The sequence below is a fragment of the Octopus bimaculoides genome, chromosome 14, assembly GCF_046866305.1.
Source record: "Octopus bimaculoides isolate indiv1 chromosome 14, ASM4686630v1, whole genome shotgun sequence".
NCBI lineage: Eukaryota > Metazoa > Mollusca > Cephalopoda > Octopoda > Octopodidae > Octopus > Octopus bimaculoides.
In genome coordinates, this window is record NC_142941.1 from 19,508,010 (window position 1) to 19,531,369 (window position 23,360).

The 23,360-nt window shown below is 34.5% G+C and overlaps 1 protein-coding gene across 1 annotated transcript in view; it reads right to left on the reverse strand.

Moving 5' to 3' along the window:
• Positions 1-23,360, reverse strand: part of LOC106874078 (catenin alpha-2) — a 62,757-nt gene that overhangs the window by 30,374 nt on the left and 9,023 nt on the right. Inside the window, exons 2-3 of the mRNA XM_014921672.3 lie at positions 12,582-12,743; positions 155-310 (exon numbers count right to left, since the gene is read on the reverse strand). Of these exons, the coding sequence (XP_014777158.1) occupies positions 155-310; positions 12,582-12,743 (318 nt within the window). The remainder of the gene's footprint in view (positions 1-154; positions 311-12,581; positions 12,744-23,360) is intronic.

Consider the following 23,360-nt stretch of genomic DNA (forward strand, 5'->3'; position numbering starts at 1 on the left):
TTAAATAATCCACACTAACACATCTAGAAAACTCAATGTGGTCTGTGGTTACTCAATTTGCAACAAAGAACAGCCTATCTCCCTACCATTTTAAAAAGGAGCTGTTAGAAAATGAAGTCCTTAAATGTACAAACAAAAATGCATAGATGTATACCTGAAATGTCTGTTGCAGAACTTCTTTGGAAGCATTAATTAACTGTTTGCACATGCCACTGCTTGCATCATGCTCCAGTTGATTCATAGTTCTATAAATTCCATTACTGGCATCCTGCAATTGTTCACAGGCTTGGGACATTTGAGCTTTCAGTGACTGTTAAGAGAAAACCAAACAAGACATTCGATAAAAATAATGTTATTTAAGTCAGCTTATTTTTTAAAATCATGCTTTAAACTATTAAGTTAATTTTTCTCACTTGTTTTACACTACTCTTTAATTCTTTAGCATTTAAATTGGTCATATCTGGCCAAAATATTCTATCTGTTTTATGTTCAAACTGCTCAGATCTAACCTCTCACACCTATTCTACAATGTCACTCTGAAAATACACAATCACTTCATCAAAATCTCAATGCCACACATTATGCATGATAAATTCAAAACAATGTGAATGAATAAGCATTACATTTGACAGAGTAATCTGAATGATAAAGGGTTACGCTGTACAATTTAATAACACTTTACTATCTCACAATGCTGAGTTACCCAAGAAACTCCAAATGAAAATGATGTGGTGACATGGGACTTCCATAACTATTGATTGCAAGAAGTTGAACAACTGACTATTTCCCACCTCTGATGAAAAAAAAAAAAAAATGAAAGTCTAATTTCTTGCATACACACTGTGTTTTTGTATCTATAGGAGAATGGAAATGAAACTGTGGCATTCACACTTGATTGAAAATTTATTAGCAACATATGTAGAGTGAAATAGCAACAACTGGGAATCAAACTAGATCTCAGGCACAACACATTGAGAATCTATTTCTGCTTTGATGCAATCCCCATGGGATAAATAAAATATCAAATCAGTTATAAATATATTAAAAGTGAATTGATAACTGAATTATTAAATGATATGGTAAGTATATTTCATATGCCAGCAAGGAAAAGTAGACATTAATGTAATAATGATGATAATGGAGAATAATGTAAACAGCAACAAAAAATCTATATCTAATGATGACAGATCTCAATAAATTCCATCATGTATAATGACAAAGTTGAAGGTGTGGCTTCCCATCCACATGGTTTCAGGTTCATCCCCACTGCATGGCATTTGGGGCAAGTGTCTACCACTATAGCCCTGGGGTGACAAAAGCTTGTGAGTGGAATTTAACAGATGGAAACTACGGGTTCAGATGTGTTCACGTTCGCAAACATACTTATTTTTGGTTTAGATAATTTCATTGTTTATTTCTCCTATAGCAGAACTTTGTTATGATCGGGTATTAAGGTCTGGGTTTTAGTATTTTTAGTTCTGCTATTGCTCTATTTACTTATTCGTACATCTGTTCATATACATGTGCAAGTGTATATACATATGCATAGGTATACGTGGAAAAATGTGTGTATATATGTGTATGTATGTGTGTGTATATATGTATATGGGTATGTATGTGTATGTGTGTATGTATGTATATGTGTATATATACTTATATGTATATATGTATATATGTATATATATATATATATATATATATATATATATATATATATATATGTGTGTGTGTGTGTGTATATGTGTGTGTGGGTAATGTTTTGTATGTGTGTATATATGTATGCGTATATGTGTGTATATATATATGTATGTATGTGTGTGTGTATGTGTATACATATGTATGTATATGTATATGTATATATATATATGTATATGTATGTATATGTACATATATGTATGTATATGTGTATATATAAATATATATATATATGTGTATGTGTGTATATGTGTGTGTGTGATGTTTTGTATGTGTGTGTATATATGTATATGTATATATATGTATATATGTATATGTATATATATATATATATATATATATATATATGTATATATGCATATATGTGTGTATGTATGTATATATGTGTGTGTGTATATGTATATGTATATATATGTATATATGTATGTATGCGTATATGTGTGTGTATGGTGGTTTGTATGTGTGTGTGTGTATGTATATGTGTGTGTGTGTGTGTGTATGTGTTTATGACTTGTGAACTTTGCTTCTTTGTGTATGCATACATGTACATGTGAGAGTGCACGTGTGTGCGTGCATGAACGTATGTGCGTGTATGAACGTGTGTGCATGTGTGTACGGGCGCACACGCAGATGCCTGTATGTAGTTAATAGCGTTCTTTTTGCTAAAACTTTAAAAATTTTGTTCGGTTTTTGTAATTGTGAAATTTTTTCGCCATGAACGGGTTGTGTTTTTAAACGGAATGTATTTTTTCTGATGTTATATTTATTCCTGAATGATGTGTAAAGAAATTTTGATTTAAGCCTCTTAATGAATTCTTTATACTGAAATATATATTGAAGAAGATAAATATGTTCATTTGAATTTATACGTTTTTGCGACGTAACTCCTTTATTATTATTAATATAACCAAAAGGATCGATTCTTGAAGAGTCTGCATACCTTCACTGTCGTTTTTTTCTGCTATTTTGGTGATGATTTTTTGAGTTAGCTTACTAATTATTTTTGTTGGTAGTTAATTTATAATATATTGATATTGAATTTTTACTGTTTTTCTTGGACAGCTATTTAATCATTACCTATGGAGTTATTTAACATAGACGCTTCTTTGAAGGATATACCTGTTCCACCTAATAACGTATATATTAAAGAACTTATCAGGAAAACACATTCATTTATTAACAGGATTCGTTGGAAGGCGTTTTTCTTTGACAAGAAAGAACAAATAACGGATTTACCTGAGAATGAACTGAAGTTTAAGAAATTGTTTCGTTCCAGAAACAACCCACCTTATAATTATAGGTTAGATAAGTTTGAAGAAGATATTTGGTCAATTGTTGAAAATATTAAGTTTCGTAAATCGCCATACAAGAACCAGCATTTGAAATATCTTAATACTGTTACCAAACAAGTGAAAAGTGATAAAGGAATTTTCATTAAATCTGACAAGACTAGAAATATTTATAAACTGAATAAGGAGCATTACATGAATTTACTTAGGAAGGAAATTGAAAAAAATTATAAAATTACAAATGGATGGACGCTCAGAAAGACCAATTTGGATGTTAAGAAACTAATGGAGAAATATAATATTGCGGACAGAACTAAACCTATTGTGCTGAAGGAACCGCGGTTTCTTCTTAAAGACCATAAAATTAATTTTTGGACTCAACCATCTTTGAGGCTTATTTGCCTGGCTAAATCTGATATTGGGATTATCAGTAAAAGTATTTTGGATAGGTATATTCCTATTGTAATTGAGGGATTACTTTTGAATTTATGGTCTAGTACTGATCAAGTTATTGAGTGGTTTCGTTCTATTGAAAACAAATGTAATGCTAAATTTATTCAGTTTGATATTTCAAATTTTTATGCTTCTATTAACCCTAGCGTACTTAATAAGGCTCTTTGGTTCTTCCATAACAAGGCAGAGCTTACTAGGGATGAAATAGAAGTAGTGTTAGCTGCTCGGAAGTCCTTTATTTCTTTTAATGATAAGATTTGGATTCGTAAAGATACTCCTAATGCTTTCGATGTTCCTATGGGAAGTTCCGACTCAGCTCAAATAGCAGATATTGTGGGTTCCTATATTTTGTATGAATTGGCTGATCAATTCCCTATGGTTAGGGGCGGTTTATATAGGGACGATTGTCTTATTTATATTAGGAATTATTCTACCCAATGTTTGCAGAGACTTAAAGGTAGGTTATCTAGATTTTTTAATAGGATGGGAATGAGTGTCACTTACGATGATGATATTTCGCTAGCTAATTATTTAGATGTGACACTTGATATAAAAAACGATACGTATAGACCGTACCATAAACCGTCTACTAATTTGAAATATATAAGTAGATGGATTAACCACCCTAGAAGTATTATTGATAATTTAGTTAGAAATATTTCGATTAGGCTTTCTAAGTTATCAGCTAATCGTGTTGTTTTTGATAACGAAGCTCCTTTTTATAATGAAGCTCCTTTTTATAATGAAGCTCCTTTTTATAATGAAGCTCTAAATAGGGCTGGTTTTAAAGATAAGGTTTATTATGTTGAACCTGAATCTGGTGAGGTTAGAGTAGATAGGGATGTTAGGAATAATAAGCTTATGTTGGTTAGGAGTAATAATAATAAAAAAATTTATGATCATAGATATAATCGTAATAATGTCATGCGTAATTCTAAATGTTTTAGGTATTTTGCAAAAGGCTTTAATAATATTAATGATGGTTATCTTTGGTTTATTTTACCATTTGATAAAAATGTTAAGTCAAATTTGGTAGCTCAGTTTAGGGAGGTAATTAGTAAGCATTTCCCTGCAAATTCGCGTTACGGTAAAATTATTAATACGCATAGTGTTAGGTTTGGTTTTTCTAATACTAAGAACCTAGAGCAGATTATTGCAGCACATAATTCTAAAGTTCTTAAGACAGGCATGAATGGAATGAATAGGGATGAGGACCCTCACTTAGGTAATAATATTATAAGTTCTAAGATTGAGGTAACTGAGATTAATTCCAGGAGGTTAAAGTTTGAGGGTTCGAACGTGAGATTAAGGAATATAGTGTATCAGTGTAAAGTTAAGAGTGATACAGATGTTAGTGTTTATGTGGGTTGTTCTTCGGATAAGATTTGTAGGAGAATTTCTTGTCACTTTAATACGTTTAGAGATAGGAGTAAAATAGCTAGTACTAGTCTTAGTAGGTTTATTTGGGGGTTAAAAGAACAAAATAAGAACTTTTCCTTAGAATGGTCTATTATAGGGAGGAATTTCCCATACGATAAGGGTAGGAGGTATTGCAACTTGTGCAATCTTGAGTTGTTTTTTATTCTATTTTCTAAGCATAAACTAATTAATAAACTAACATATAATGGGTTCAGATGTGTTCACGTTCGCAAACATACTTATTTTTGGTTTAGATAATTTCATTGTTTATTTCTCCTATAGCAGAACTTTGTTATGATCAGGTATTAAGGTCTGGGTTTTAGTATTTTTAGTTCTGCTATTGCTCTATTTACTTATTCGTACATCTGTTCATATACATGTGCAAGTGTATATACATATGCATAGGTATACGTGGAAAAATGTGTGTATATATGTGTATGTATGTGTGTATGTGTGTGTATATATGTATATGGGTATGTGTATGTATGTGTGTATATGTGTATATATACTTATATGTATATATGTATATATATATATATATATATATATATATATATATATATATATATATGAGTGTGTGTGTGTGTGTATATATGTGTGTGTGGGCAATGTTTTGTATGTGTGTATATATGTATGCGTATATGTGTGTATATGTATGTATGTATGTATGTATGTGTGTGTGTATGTGTATACATATGTATGTATATGTATATGTATATATATGTATGTATATGTACATATATGTATGTTTATGTATGTATATCATCATCATCATCATCATCATCGTTTAACTTCCGCTTTCCATGCTAGCATGGGTTGGACGATTCGACTGAGGACTGGTGAAACCGGATGGCAACACCAGGCTCCAATCTAATTTGGCAGAGTTTCTACAGCTGGATGCCCTTCCTAACGCCAACCACTCAGAGATGTGTATATATATATATATATATATATATATATATATATATATATATATGTGTATGTGTGTATATGTGTGTGATGTTTTGTATGTGTGCGTATATATCTATATGTATATATATATATATGTATATATATGTATATATGCATATATGTGTGTATGTATGTATATATATGTGTGTGTGTATATGTATATGTACATGTATATATATGTATATATGCGTATATGTGTATGTATGGTGGTTTGTATGTGTATAGGGTGTTTTTTTTTTGTATATGTATATATAATTTTATAATTTTAAAATGAGGTTTTTTTAACATATTTTTATATTTATATTTATATATATATATGTGGATGTATGTGTATGTGTGTGTATGTATATGTGTGTGTGTGTGTATGTATTTATGACTTGTGAACTTTGCTTCTTTGTGTATGCATACATATACATGTGAGAGTGCACGTGTGTGCGTGCATGAACGTGTGTGCACGTATGAACGTGTGTGCATGTGTGTACGGGCGCACACGCAGATGCCTGTATGTAGGTAATAGCATTCTTTTTGCTAAAACTTAAAAAATTTTGTTCGGTTTTTGTAATTGTGAAATTTTTTCGCCATGAACGGTTTGTGTTTTTAAACGGAATGTATTTTTTCTGATGTTATATTTATTCCTGAATGATGTGTAAAGAAATTTTGATTTAAGCATCTTAATGAATTCTTTATACTGAAATATATATTGAAGAAGATAAATATGTTCATTTGAATTTATACGTTTTTGCGTTGTAACTCCTTTATTATTATTTATATATATATATATATATATATATATATATATATATATACTCTTTACTCTTTTACTTGTTTCAGTCATTTGACTGCGGCCATACTGGAGCACCGCCTTTAGTCGAGCAAATTGACCCCAGGACTTATTCTTTGGAAGCCTAGTACTTATTCTATCGGTCTCTTTGGCCGAACCGCTAAGTTATGTGGATGTAAACACACCACCATCGGTTGTCAAGCGATGTTGGGGAGGGGGGACATACACACACACACACATACATATATATATATATATATATATACATATAAACTGTAATTTTTTGTATAATTAGATATTGTTAATATAACAATACATAAAAACGGACTAGAGTTGAAGTGCTCAGCATGAGCTAGAATTCAAATTATGGTAAGAATGGATACATAAGGGTGGAAGACCACAGGAACAATACCATATATCCAACGCAAGATTTAATATATATGTGTGTGTTCAAATCATTCTAGAATCAATAAATATATAGTTTTAAGTCTCTAAAACGTCTAAAATAGTAAGATAAGATAAAATAAAGTATACAGGCATATACAAGGACATAAACTTCAGAAATATCATGGATGTTTAAAATATTTATTTAAAAATATTTATAAACATGCATAGTTTCCAACTTGTATAAAAATATTTAACAATTTAAGACAATACATTACGATATATAAATGTACAGTATGTTTTAACATATAGTGGGTAAATATATACGATATGATATGATATTAATTACAAATTTATATGTACTATAAATTCTAATATCATATCATATCGTATCATATTGTAACCGGTAAGCCAGAGAGCTGCAGCAGGCTCCAGTCCATTTTGGCTTGGTTCCTACACCTAGATGCCCTTCCTGATGCCAACCACTCCACAGAGTATAGTAGTTGTCTATTATGTATCACCAGCATGGGTGCCTTTTATGTGTGAATGGCACAAGTGCCTTTTATGAACCACACAAGCCAATGAGGGATCATATAACCAGTCATAGGCAAACTGCACTCCTCAGGACTTTCTGAAATGGTTTCTCAAATGTAAAAATCACCTTGAATTTTTTTTGTAGTGTGGCTTACTTAATTATAAGTCATGTCTCATGCAGCCCGCTTCTCAAAAAAAGGTTGCCCTTACCTACTATATACAGGTGCTTAGCCTGCTAGAAAAAGTAACCAACTCTCCCTAAAATCATACCATACTGCATAAACAAGAATAATACTTGTATCAGTGAAAGATACAAGTTAAAGATAAGTGGAATTGGTCATTGAAAACTAAGTAACTTGGTAATGGAAATAGGGCAAAGGACAGAATATGAACTGCTGGTTGTCTGGTACATTATTGATTGAAATGCTAGCAGGCCTTGTTGAATGTAATAGAGAACCTTGAGAGATAACTTGTTTTAAGCCAGTGACTAGCTCTGTGGCTAAACAAGGCATCCGCTCAGAAACTGACATAGTGATGGTGGAATAGTATGATAGATAATAAGCCCACATTAAATAATCAGTATCTCTAAGAAGAATAAATAAAAAAAGAACAGGTAGTATAGCAGGAAACAATACCAAAAAAATATGTAGTAAATGCGATGTTAGGTTTTCTATGGGGAGAAGCTGGGTGTGGGAGATTTACTAATGAGGATGAGTCACATGAAATATTTGAATAGTTGCAAGATAAATTGTGTGTATGAATCAGTACGTCATTGAAAATAAATATATTCAAAGCAACACTGCTGTACATGCCTACAGTGGAAGGGAAAATAAAGAAGTGTGAAAGTTATTACAAAAGGTTGTTAAGGAATATGTGTATGTATATGTTAAAGAATACGTATAGGAAGTGAAAGACATGCACTGGACCAGATAATATTCTTACAGCGATGATTGAGGTGTTAGAAGACTTTGGAACGGACAAAATAAGTCTCTTTGATGAAGTCTAGAAGGAATATTCAAATTAATCTATATAGCACTTTCCAAAAAAGAAAAAAAAAAAAAAAAGAATCTGGGGCAATAGGATATGAGCTATAGAGAACCATTAGCTTTATGGGTGACATTACAAATATATTGTTACTTGTCCTGACATTTAGATTCTGAATGAGAAATATTAGAAATAGAAACACAGTGTGGATTCGTTAAAGAGAAAGGAACAGTTAATGCTGTGTACATTCTGTGTACAGTTGATGCTGTGTACATCATTGAATGGACAATGGAAGTACAAGGTCTGTATTTATACATCGTTGCTATATAAATACAGATCTTGTACTATTACTGCTCAATGCTCTGTGAACACTGAAAAGACAGTAAGACATGACATAGAGAACAGCAACAGAGACTATGACACAGTAGGCATCCTGACTGCATCCACATGCTAAAATTCACCACCACCTCTTTGAAAAGATCTTCTGAGAGAAACCCCCTTGAAAAGATCTTCCAAGGGACACAGTAAGGAATGCATGTGCTGGATTTTGGAGCCATCTTGATGCTGTGGTTGAAGCTAGGTATTTCTCCTGCAGTCACCTTACCAGAAATATAGTATCAGTGGTGCAAAATCAAACTGCATCTCATTTAGGCTAACTCTCTCCCTAATTCGTTGGGCTATGACCCTCTCCAAGAAATTCATTGCCTGATCCAGCAATTTGATACTCCTGTAGTTATTTCTATCTAAAGCATCACCTGTACCTTCGTAGCAGCTGACTATGGTGCTGCTACACCAGTCATTGGTTATGACTCCTTCGTGAACTACCTGATTTACAATACAAGTGACTAGACTATAACCCACACGACCAGATATTTTAAGCACCTCGGCAGTCAGGCTTTCCCTGACTTCATATCCTTAATTGCTTTATCTATCAGGGTGTAGATTCGGGTAGCTGGTCCCTCTACTGGGTGAACATTTGGCAGGCTCTCCTCCTCCTATTCATTCTCTACATTCAGCAGTCTTTCATAATGGCATCTCCAAGCCTCTTTCTTTGCAGAATCATTAAATGCAAGTTCACCATCATCCATGCAGACACATTTCTCTCCTGTCACAATTTTCTCTCACATACTGTCTTGCAATCCAAAATACTTCAGTTCTTTGGTCCTCACATTGCTGAACATTGGCAAACTTCTTCTTTTCTGCTTCTTCCTTAGCTATATATACCTGTCACCTAACCTCCCTTCTGGCTATCTGGTACAGTTTCATGCTACCCCCCACTCTTCCAGGTTTTCTAGGACTGTTTCTTTGCTCTAATGGCTCTGTCTACAGTATTATTCCGCCACATTACCCTAGGTCTGGAAGGGACTTTGCACCAGCCACAGGCTTGGTCACACGTCTGTAGGACCTCCTCCCTCTCATCAAATTTCTCAATGAGGATGTCCCTAAATCTCTGACCATGTGAAGGGTTCTTAAGCTTCCAAGTCCTTTTCTGGATTGGTCTGCTTCTTGGTGTCCTTTTGGCCTCAAGTCTAAAGTCACTAATGACTAGTCTATGTTGGTGGGTACATTCTTCACCAGGAAGGGTCTTTGTATTTAAGAACAGCTATGCATCAAGCTCTCTGGTGAGCATGAAATCAATCTGGCTCGCAGAATCACCTGATTGATAGGTGATCAGGTGGCTGGCTGGCTTCCTGAAGTTGATGTTGCAGATTAATAGGTTGCTTGCATCACAGAACTCCAGTAGCCTAGTTCCCTCTTTGTTTTGGGAACCAACTCTGTGGCCCTCATTAACACTATGGAAGATACCAGATTGCTGTCCGACATGCCCATTAAAATCTCCAGCCACAAAGATGAGGTCATTGCCACTCGTCTTTGAGGTACCCTGTAGAAGGGTATCATAAAAGGGATCCTTCTGATCATTTGGTAGGCCCACTTGTGGAGCGTAGGCAGAGATAATTGCAGCTATACTATTCTGCAAGACTAGCCTGAGCTTAAGCATCCTATCGCACACCCTGACTACCTCTATGACTTTATCCACCCATTTCTCTGCGAGGGGTATGGCTACACCCCCTACTCCATTACTGTTACCTTCCCAGAAGATTTTATACTTATGTGTCTTATATATATATATATATATATATATATATATATATATATATATATATATATATATATATTAATAATAATAATAATATGACAACAAAAGAATGAATGAGACCTCGACATTATGTAAATTGAGGAATTTATCTATAGATATAATATGTGAGAATTAGTTGTTTGTCATAATAAAACTCAGAGTTTCGGATGCCGGGGCTGAAGTCAGCTCCGGCATCTCATCAGGTATTAAGACAGGTTTGTCTTAATAACTGATGAGTTGTTGGAGCAGACTTCAGCCCCAGCATCCAAAACTCTGAGTTTTATTATGACAACCGACTAAGTGTCACATATTATACACACACACACACACACACACACACACACACACACACAAACACACACACATATATATACACACACATACACACACACATACATGAGCAGAATTTAGGCTAGTTGAAACATGTTTGTCACATATTTCAACTGCTAAAAGGCAAATACACTGCTGTTACTCTGGAGAAAAAATGTCTCTTATGGTAAAAAGGTGTGAAAACACTGGTTCGTTCAGTGTTACCCCTATTTGGAATCTCAGACATCGATGCTTTGAGTATTTTGACTCTTGTCAATGAGATGTACCTAAATTGACTGGATTATATATAAAGCTACGACTTTATTAAATTCATTCAGAGTTGCCTCTCTTATGTATATCTCATTGACAAGGGTCAAAAAATTCGAAACATCGATGTCTGAGATTCCTAATAGAGGGTGACACTGAACAAACCAGTGTTTTCACACCTTTTTACCATAAGGGAGACTTTTTATCCATGGCAATGGCAGCGTATTTGCCTTTCAGCAGTTGAAATATGTGACGAACATATTTCAACTAGCCTAAATTCTACTCATGCCCAAACACTGCTTTGCGCTAACACTTTGTTATGTGTGTGTGTGTGTATGTCTGTGTGTGTGTGTAAGTGAACTTGGAATTTGGAATTTGAAATTTGAAATCTGAAACTGAAATCGAACCGAAACCGACAACTGGCACCCATGCCAACCTCTCCTTCATTGGACACTAAACTCTGCTTGCGAAGACCTGTTGGGGCAAGTGAAATCGTAATTGAACCATACTCGATGAGTGGCACCTATTCCAGTGGAGCACTAACAGCACTGTCCGAGTGTGTTCATTGCCAGAGCAGCTGTCTGGCTTCCGTGCTAGTGGCCTATACATAGCTCCATTTGAGCGTAATCGTTACCAGCATTGCCTTCTAGCACTTGTGCTGGTGGCACATTAGAAAATCATTCGAGCAAGGTCGTTGCCAGTGCCGCTGGACTGGCTCCCGTGCAGGTGGCACGTAAAACACACCTTTTTGAGTGTGGCCATTGCCAGTACCGTATGACTGGCCCTCGTGCGGGTGGCATGTAAAAGCAACCACTACACACTCAGAGTGGTTGGCGTTAGGAAGGGCATCTAGCTGTAGAAACTCTGCCAGATCAAATTGGAGCCTGGTGCACCCTTCTGGCTTGCCAGTCCTCAGTCAAATCATCCAACCTATGCTAGCATGGAAAGCGGATGTTAAACAATGATGATGATATATATATAATATATATATACATTTATGTAGATATATGTATCTATGTGTGTGTGTCTTTGTGTCTGTGTTTGTCCCCCACCATTGCTTGACAACCATGTTGGTGTGCTTACATCCCTGTAACTTAGCAGTTCAACAAAAGAGAGCGACAGTATAAATACTAAGGCCAAAAAAGAAAAAAAAATCATAAGTACTGGGGGGGGGGGTCAATTCATTTAACTAAAATTCTTCAAGGTGGTGCCCCAACATGGCTGTAGTCTGATGACTGGAGCAAGTAAAAAATAAATACATTGTTTTTTTTCATTCTGACAAAGTTTTCAAGGATAACATTTTCTTTTTCCTCTTTGGTAAATTTAATTATGTATACAACAGTTTAAAAAGAAAAGGGAAAGTCTTCTTTGTACTTACATCATTTCTGCAAGCCTCAATCCAGTGCTTAGCAACAGATTCTAAAGTTTGAGTAGCATCATGTACATCTTTAACAAAAGTCACAATGCTTTTGTTTTCCACAGACGGTAGATGGATTTCGCTCTCCTTTAGATTATCACTCAGTTCTATTAGCTGCGCCAACTGCATAATAACAACAACAACAACAATAATTACCTAATATAATAATGAGTGTAGTGTTTTTATATATTTGTATATATATATATATTTAAAATTTTTTAAAATTATTTAAAATTATAATACAGGGTATCAAGAGATACCACCACGCTGAAAAAATAGCAGTCAAATCCTGACTCTAAAACCACAATAAATGTCCACATGGCACGAGTAGCGAAGACGAAGACCAAATAAATCAGTAAAATAATAAGATAATTCCAAATCCAAGTGCTAGAAGGCAATGCTGGTAACGATTACGCTCAAATGTACAGGCCACTAGCACGGAAGCCAGACAGCTGCTCTGGCAATGAACACACCCGGACAGTGCTGTTAGTGCTCCACTGGAACAGGTGCCACTCATCGAGTATGGTTCAATTACGATTTCACTTGCCCCAAATCTGTGGACATTTATTGTCGTTTTAGAGTCAGGATTTGACTGCTATTTTTTCAGCGTGGTGGTATCTCTTGATACCCTGTATTATAATTTTAAATAATTATTACCTTTGATGGTTTTTATTCCCATGCTGACCACTTGATAGGATTAATATTTTAAATATCGATCTTATCTTTATTTATATATATATATATATATATATATATATATATATATATAGTTCAAAAAAGGAAAAAGACAAAAAAACAACAACGAAAAACAACGTGAGGACGTGATACAAATTGTGTTACTGGACGCTCTGGAAAGGAAAGAAAGAGAACTTGATGTTTCGAGCGGAGCTCTTTGTCGGAAACAAAGAAAGTCCAAAGAAGGGAAAGACGGAGGAAGAAAAAAATCGCCAACGATATCCACGAGGTTACATTGTGGAATCACGCAGTTAGGGTGAAGGGAGAGGATGAAAAATAGTAATTCAGTGAAGAAGTAGTGAGAGTAATAGCCATGACTGAGAAGGAGTGAGAGAAATTAAGAGCAATGAGAAAGAGGAAGTGGCAAAGAGAGTGTCGTGTATCTTCTACTATAATAATACTCTTGTGTATTTCTCCGTCACAACATACAAATGAAAAAGGAAGGGGTGATCCACCAATGGCAGTGAGATGGTGAAAAGTCAACAGTGAAACAAAAATCAAACAGTGCTTCAACTCTGTGTGAGTATATGTGTGTGCGTGTAAAAGGGAGGAATGTGAATGTTTGTATGTGTGTGTGTGTGTATGTATGTGTGTGTTTGTGTAAAGTATGTTTAATTATTTGAATGAGTGTATATGTGTTTGTGTATGCTTATTTAGAAAGATACATAGAAAATAGAATTACAGACACATGCATTTACACATACATATATATATATAAACAGACACACTTAAAATGGAAGGAAGCGATAAAGTATAGAAAAACACATTCACTACAGACTGTGCGGCTCATACATATAAATGTATACATATGCACCTATGCACGCATCAGCACACACATGCGCACACACACACACACACACACAGAGTTGAAGCACTGATTTCTTTTTACGTTTTTGCACCCTTTTTATATATAAAATACTACAATTTTTGATGCCACAGGGCCAGCTAGTAATAATAATAATAATAATAATCCTTTCTACTATAGGCATGAGGCCTGAAATTTGGGGTGGGGGGAATAGTCGATTACATCAACTCCAGTGTTCAACTGGTTACTTATTTTATCAACCCTGAAAGAATAAAAGGCAAAATCAACTCTGTAGTAGTAGTAGTAGTAGTAGTAGTAGTAGTAGTAGTAGTAGTAGTAGTAATAATAATAATAATAATAATAATAATAATAATAATAATGGTTTCAAATTTTGGTACAAGGGAGGCGGTGAGTAAGTCGATTACTTCAACCCTAGTGCTCAACTGGTGTTTATTTCATCAACTCTGAAAGGATGAAAGGCAAAGTGAACCTTGGCAGAATTTGAACTCAGAATTCGAAGATGGACGAAATGTCACTAAAATAAAGATGTTGATGATGATGATTTCATTGCTTTTTACAAAGGTGATGGATGAGATATGTAACCTGAACGGGATAATAACAGTGATGATGATGACAAAATGATGATGAAGATCATCATCATCATCGTCGTTTAACGCCCGCTTTCCTTGCTAGTATGGGTTGGACAATTTGACTGAGGACTGGTGAAACCCGATGGCTATACCAGGCTCCAATCTGATGATGATAACAATAGCTAGCAGTAACTGTGGGAATTCCACAGTTATTTTGAAAATTGTAAAATGGAAGTCTATATTTTTCTGAAGCAACTGGTTCTTGAGATAGTGGAATCTCAAGAAATACCAACTCTGAAAGCTGTATTCTTATATCTCCTACTTTGAGAGTTGTTATCTATTATTTATCACTTTACATGAAGAAGTAGTAAACCATCTTAATTATGGACAACATTAGAGAGGACAGTAGCTTTATGCAAGATGAGGGATTAAAGAATGAGAGTAAGGACCAGAACAGAACAGAGCGACTAACATGAAGAGCTAGTCAATTAAATTGATCCAGAACTTGACTCGTAGTTTATTTTGCCGACCCTAGAAAAATGAAAGAAAGCTGATCTCAGTGGGATTTGAACTCAGAATATAAAATTACTCATACTCTTTTATTTGATGCTCACTTGGTATACTCAAGTAGTTCCATGCAAACAAGAAGGCACTGAATGATGCTAAAATTCAAAAGAAGAACTAAATGCCTAGATCAACAAAAAGAAAGCTTTTGATTGTCTCACATAAGTAGCTTACTAAAATGCCAAATGATTAATAATAATAATATTTCTTTCTAAATCTTACAGAAGGCCAGCAATTTGTGGGAGAAGGTGGTCGATTACATCGATCTCAGTACTCAACTGATATCTTATTTTATCGATTCCAAATGGATGAAAGGTAAAGTCGACATTGACAGAATTTGAACTCAAAATGTAGAGCTAGAAGAAATGCTGCTAGGAATTTAGTACAGTGTGGTAACGATTCTACAATATTGATATTGATGACTTCTGATCTTAACTGATTGGAAGTGTTATCATGGACATGTTTTATCTTCGTGTAAAAGATGGGCTACAGCAAATATTCTGCTCAACACCACAGATATGCTTGTCTGTTGTTTGACCATAATCAGTTGAGCATGTCCTTGAGTGGCTGATGATATGTGCATCTCTGATCATAAGCAGAAGAAGTGGGGGAGTATCATAGTTGCCATATGCTGAGAGGAATTCTTTGGGATTTCGATAATTCACCTTTGGAAACATGGGTGTTTTGTTCAACATCCTTAAATACCCCTTATTCAAGGACCATTTAAGCAGGATGAGCTACTTGACCTGAAGAAAATCAGAATCAGAAGGGTTTATCATAGCAGCCCAAGATCAATGCCTACCTACAAGAAACTACCAGGCCAACATATTAAAGAATGGCAGCTACCCAACATGTTGTGTATGTCAACAATAAAATGAAACCATTGATCATGTTGTCTCCATGTGCAGTCTTCTTGTGCCTACAGAGTATCTCAATAGGTATGATAGAGATGCACAATATATTCACTGGGTAATTTGTGAAAACCTGGACCTAGCCCATGATAAAAACTGGTTGGAACACAAACCACCCCCAGTACTTGAAAGTGATCACATCCCACTCCTCTGGAACTTCACCATTCAAACTGACAGATAAATGCAAATAGGCCAGACATTATACTGAAAGACCTCAGGCAAAAATCATGCCTCCCCATTGATATGACTGTCCCAATTGATATAAATGTATCTGTCAATACCTACCAAAAACTGAGCAAGTATAAAGATCTTGAAATAGAAATTGGCAAAATGTGGAACCTGAAGACTAAAACAATATCTGTTGCCATAGGTGCCTTAGGAATGATAGCAAAAGGGGCTGATTGCTACCTAGCTCAGATACCAGGAAACCCCAAAATGGCAGAAATTCAAAAGATAGCGCTCATGGGAACTGCCCATATCCTACATAAAATACTGTCTATGTTAGCTCAAATTTTAAAATAAACTCATAATTTTCTTATGGTTTCTTAAACATTCTCTAGAACGTTTAACAAAAACAAATATGACATCCTAAGCATAACACCAGCATGAACTTCTAACTTGTTGTCTCTGAGGTCTCTGGGTGAGACTTGGAGCCAACTTGTACAAATACAAAGCAAAAGTCAAACATATAATAATAATAATAATAATAATAATAATAATAATAATAATAATAATAATAATAGCTGCCTAGCTACCTATTATTATTAGATAGATAGATAGATAGACGATTAAAATGTAGCATGTTTACTAAAAAAATTGTCAAACCATAAAAACAAACATTCCCATAAATTGGAGTTAGAAAAGAATACACACACACACACACACACACATACATACATCTATATATATATATATATATATATATATATATATATATATATACACACACACACACACACACATATATATAAGGTACCTCAGAAAATGTGAAACAGATGAAATACATCAACAGAATGGCCATTGCAATTATTTATGAACATTACTAAATGGCTATAGCAATATCAGAAGTAGAATGTGTTTAAGTAAAGCCAAAATAATATGCATCAAAACATGAGTTGCATGAAACTGAATGGGAATATTACGTTAATGAACATTAGTGCCAAAATGAGCACAGATAAATAAATAAATATAATAAGCACCAGCACACTTTCTATAACCAGGAATTGATTATGGTTTCGATGTAAATTAGTGAGTCAGTGTTATTACCAACAAAAAGCAATCTAATATTAGCATCAATTACATTTAGGATAATAATGGTAGTATTATTATCTAATGGAGAGAAAAAGCCTTCGTAGGAAAATAGAATAATGAAAAAATATCAAAATTTCGAATTATGTAAAAATAGATGGGAACTTTTCCATATATAAGGAAATGAATATAAAAATATTAACTATCTGTGTTTAGAAGGGGAATGGGGAGGAATGCTATAAACACAAAAAAAAGTAAAAAAAAAATAGGTTTGTTTATTTTCTTTCTTTTTCAGTCATTGGACTGTGGCCATACTGGGCACTGCCAAAAGTGGTCTTAGTAGAACAAACTGACCCCAGTATATTTTTTTTTACACTTTTACATGTTTCAGTCATTTGACTGTGGCCATGCTGGAGCACCGCCTTTAGTCGAGCAAATCGACCCCAGGACTTATTCTTTGGAAGCCTAGTACTTATTCTATCAGTCTCTTTTGCCGAACCGCTAAGTTTCAGGGACGTAAACACACCAACATCGGTTGTCAAGCGATGTTCGGGGGGGGGGGGGACAAACACACAAACATATACACACACACACATACATATATATATATATTTATATATATATATATATATATATATATACATATATATATATATACATATATACGACGGGCTTCTTTCAGTTTCCGTTTACCAAATCCACTCACAAGGCTTTGGTCGGCCCGAGGCTATAGTAGAAGACACTTGCGGGTACTTATTCTATCAATCTCTTTTGCCAAACCACCAAACTACTAAATTATGGGGATGTAAACAAACCAACACTAGTTTCCAAACAGTTTTCAACCAACATTAGTTATCACACACACATATATAAGATAGGCTTCCGCACAGTTTCCATTATCTATCAAACTTACTCACAAGATATTGGTCAGTCCAAGGTGCTGTGCAGTGTGACTGAACCGGAAACTAAAAAAATATTAACCACATAGCTATGTCAGTGTCTAGAAAAAAAAGAATTTAATATAATACAGAAATGGACTAACATTACAGCCATTGAAGTTATAAAACCTTTGGACTAAGAACAAAAATATAGATTTTCTATTATTATCATTATTATTATTATTACACATGACCAGCACTTAATCACTAAATGTGACAAAAGCAAAATGGCAAACATAGAACACAGAGCAAATATCATGAGATATTAATTATCCAAGCAACTGGAATCAATACATGATCAGTTCTTAAAGTAATTAAATAAACCTAGACTGAAATTTACCAATAAATGAGCAGCTCTAGCAACAAAGTAATTCAGATAAATGCAGCCAGACACCATTGTCTCTTGAATAAAAGTTAGTAACAAAATATTTTCAATAAACAAGTTGTAGTTTAGCCCCAGGTCAATTCTGACTGATCAGACAAGATCAATGATTACAGGCATTCTAGCTGAACATCTCATCTTTTTTTAGGAGTACCTGTATTTTCAGACATGCAAATCAAATTTTTCAAACCAAAATTTACAGCTAAAAAGCAAGGTAGGTCAACTTATACACTAAAACTACTTTGGAGGACCAAAAATTCCAAGTGAAATGCAGCAGGATTTGAAATGATAATGATGATGTTTGAATGTTTATACTACATGTTTATACAGTTCTATAATTAAGAGATGAGGAATTATGTACATTATTTACATTTGATGGATATTTGCCCTCATCTTGTTTGTTGCTAACACAACGTTTCGGCTGATATACCCTCCAGCCTTCATCAGGTGTCTTGAGCAAATTTTGAACCTGGGTTCTCATTCCTAAGGTATTTTTCGATGTTATTGTTGTTGTTGTTGTTAATATTATCATTATTATTATTATTATTATTATTCAGGTCATATGCCCGTGGGCATATGGCATAGTGGTTAAGAGCGTGGGTTACTAAAATAAATGCAGCTAGACACCATTGTCTCTTGAATAAAAGTTAGTAACAAAATATTTTCAATAAACAAGTTGTAGTTTAGCCCCAGGTCAATTCCAAGTTCGATTCCAAGCAGTGACCTGAATAATAATAATAATAATAATAATAATAATAATAATAATAATAATAATAATAATAATAACAACAACATTGAAAAATACCTTAGGACAAATATCCATCAAATGTAAATAATGTACATGTTTACACTAGATACAATGCTGGCGTGTAAGTTGGGAAATATGGTATGTATGAACACATTATTCAGTGTATCTTTTGCTTGTCTAAGACAGAAGGGTGTGATCTGAGGAAGATTTGGTTGCCAATTTTAGCAAGTGTAGCGGCACTGACAATGGCTTGCAAATAACAAGTGGTGTTTAAATGTCAAGTGCTAATAGTCCCTTGTCATGTGAATCAGTCCAACAGACAGACACACACGTGCACACACATATACTGGCCATCTGCTAGAAAACTAACAAAATGATAAGATTAAATGGAGTTTTATATGCCATAAATGTTGTGTTCTGTAAGGTCATCAGCAAATGTTAAAAAAAACTATCTCTGAACAATGACAACACCAACAACAACAGCCACTGCAACCGCCACCACCACTACCACCACCAAAACCATTTTTAGATTATCTTCAATTTTGTAATCAGCTTCAAGATAAGTGTTCACTTAAATTCACAACAATCTGCAAACTTTGCTACAGTGATGGTATACATTCTGCTTACACTGCTAACATCAGGTGTTTCCTCACTTCTAACCACAAAATGAACCGCCCTCAGAAAATGCTAGCATTATTTCACTATTTACAATCCATTACAAATGTCCATCCTTCTTAGTGTAACCAATAACTAAAAAGAAAAGCAAAAGTTAAGGATTCTGACACTAAAGTAGAGTACAGCAATATTAACGTCTCAATTATAATCCTAATTTCTAAGAGTTTCTTTTGATATTTACTGCTAGTATATTAAACAAGAAAAGGAGGTTTGCTGCCTGCATAAATTATCTGACCCACACTAAAGGGTATAGATTTCATTATATATATATCCCCAAAAAACTGTGCTACCTACCATTAACAAATAATTAAAGAATGATCAGATGTCAGGAATTGTGAAATTGTTTTTAAGTTGAAACTATAGTAATACAATGTTAAAAGTTCACTGAATGGAAGATATGTTGGTATTTTGGTTAGATTGTTGGAACCTCAGCATAGGAAACTGGTACAAAAGTAGGGAGGTAAAACCCATGCTAACATAAAGTTATTTGCAGATATTTGCATAGCTGTTTGCTAAGAAGTCTGCTTCCCAATCATATGGTTTCTGGTTCAATCCCACTGCATGTCACCTTGACCAAATGTCTTGTACTACAGACCCAGGTGTACAAAAGCCTTCTGAATGGATCTGGTAGACAGGCACTAAAAGAATTCCATTGTGTGTGTGTGTGTGTGTGTGTGTGTGTGTGTATGTGCACCGCTTGACAACAGGTGTTGGTTTGTTTATGTCCTCATAACCTAGCGGTTCAGCAAAAGAGACCAAGAGAATAAGTAGTAGACAGGGGCTAATTTCTTCAACTAAAACCCTTGAAGATGATGTCCCAGCATGGCTGCAGTCAAGGTAAAAGAAAGTTAATAGTAGTAGGGTGACAAAATCAACAGAATTCCAAACAAAATACCTTGGATTTAAATCCCACCAAGGTTAATTTAGATCTTCATCCATCTAAAATCAATAAACAAATACATACCATTAACCCTTTAGCATTTAAGCTAGACATATCTACCCCAAGTATTCTACTTGTTTTAAGTTCAAATCAGCCAGATCCAGCCTCTCACACCTATCCTACAATGTTGTTCTTAAAATGTGCAATCACATCATCAAAATCTCGGGCAAATGCATGATTAATTAAAAGCAGTGTGATTAAATAAGTATTACATTTGATAAGTTAATCTGAATACTAAAGGGTTAATGCACTAGGGTTGGGTGAAGTGATTACATTCCCAGCCACTCCCCACAAAAATATGTAGACTGTTTACATTAGAAATCAATATTAGATCCTTTCTTAAGGTGACGAGCTGGCAGAATCGTTAGCATGCCAGGCAAAATGCTTAGCAGCATTTCATTCACCTTTACATTCTGTGGTCAAATGCCACCAAGGTCGACTTTGCCATTCATTCAATCAGGATCAATAGTATAAGTACCAGTTGAGTACTGGGGTCAATGTAATTGATTTAAACCCTCTCCCAAAATTGCTGGTCATGTGCCAAAATTTGAAACCAGTATTAGAGTCTTTCTTGAGAATTGTATTTAAAGGCAACTAAGATTAAACCAGATATGTTTCAAAATCCAACCCTGAGTGAGCAGACTAATAATTAAAAGCATTCCAGCCACAAATATCGATCTTTGTTTTAAATATCTGTGACCACAACATCCAGTATTTTTTCCGTATGACATCAGATAGCAATTTAGTTAATATTTCTACCTGATCAGGTGTCCATATAGAGATTCCTCTGCTGGTTCATCACATAATTGTTTTCAGGTTGGGTCATGTGAAAACTTGAAAAGTGTATTCAATAAAACTTACCCAGTGATTCATCACGGCTCCATCAGGTAGAGTGATACAAATACAGAAAATAAACAAGTAAACAATCACATGGTTCCAGGTTCAGTCCCACTGCATGGAACCTTGGACAAATGTCATCTACTATAGCCTTGAGCCAACCAAAACCTTGTGAGTAGGTTTGCTAGACAGAAACTGAAAGAAGCCCATTATATATATAGTTATATCTATGAGAGTGTGTGTGTGTGTCTTTGTGTCTGTGTTTGTCCATCACCACTACTTGACTGGTGTTGTGTTTATGTCCCCATAACTTAGAGGTTCAGTAAAAGAGACCAATAGAATAAGTAACAGGCTTAAAAACTCAAGTACTGAGGTTGATACATTTGACTAAAATTCCTCAAAGCAGTGCCCAGCATGGCCACAGTCTAATGATTGAAACAAGTAAAAGGCACAGGTATGGAGCTCATCCCAGGAAATATAATCCAATCATTAAAAAAAAAAAATGAAATAAGAGATGAATGAAAATCATAATATTCCTTACCTAGAGATAGTTATGGATTTGCAGGAGTGGTACAGCATCAGATGAGAAAATACTTTGGGACATGTAGTCATGTACCGTTATGTTCTGAGTTCAAATTTTGTCAGGTCAACTTTGCTTTCATCACATCAGGGTCAATAAAAAAGTACCAGTTGAGTACTAGAACTGATATAATCCACAATTCCCTCCCTAAAATGTGGAGCTGTGAGGAACCATCTTTGCCTTGAGAAATAACAAAATGGCTGTAGTGCGAATTGAAGCCCCTTATCAATACATAATCCTTCTAAGTAATTGATTTTTTTCCCTCTTCTTTTACACGACATGGAAGCATGATAATCACATTGTAAACAGACTGTACATATAACATTGTACTGGAAAATCAATAACCAACTCATGTCAAACAGCTTGGTATAATTTATAATGCCTGTCTTTAATTACTAATAATTCATATTCTATCATTCATATTCTACCATTCAAATTCTTTAGGAAGGTTTCATCTATTCCTTTCTGCATTATTTTGATGGACACTTTATAAGTGTAATGGGTGCATTAGGACAGCATCCAATTAAAGCAAGTAAATTTTTATCATTTATTCTCCATGCATCCTAGACACCTCACACAATTACATACACTGTTTCGTGTTCTCCAATAAGGATATGCCAAGCTGGTCTTTATCAACGTGCAAAGTCACAATCGCTGCACACAGTCTTGCATTACACTTTGAACAACATACAACTAAACTCTTCTAAGTCACTGTAATTGCTAAGTTTCATATTCTTTGATGACTTTCATGATGATTTCATGCATTCCAAAGGTTTTCTTTCAGAGC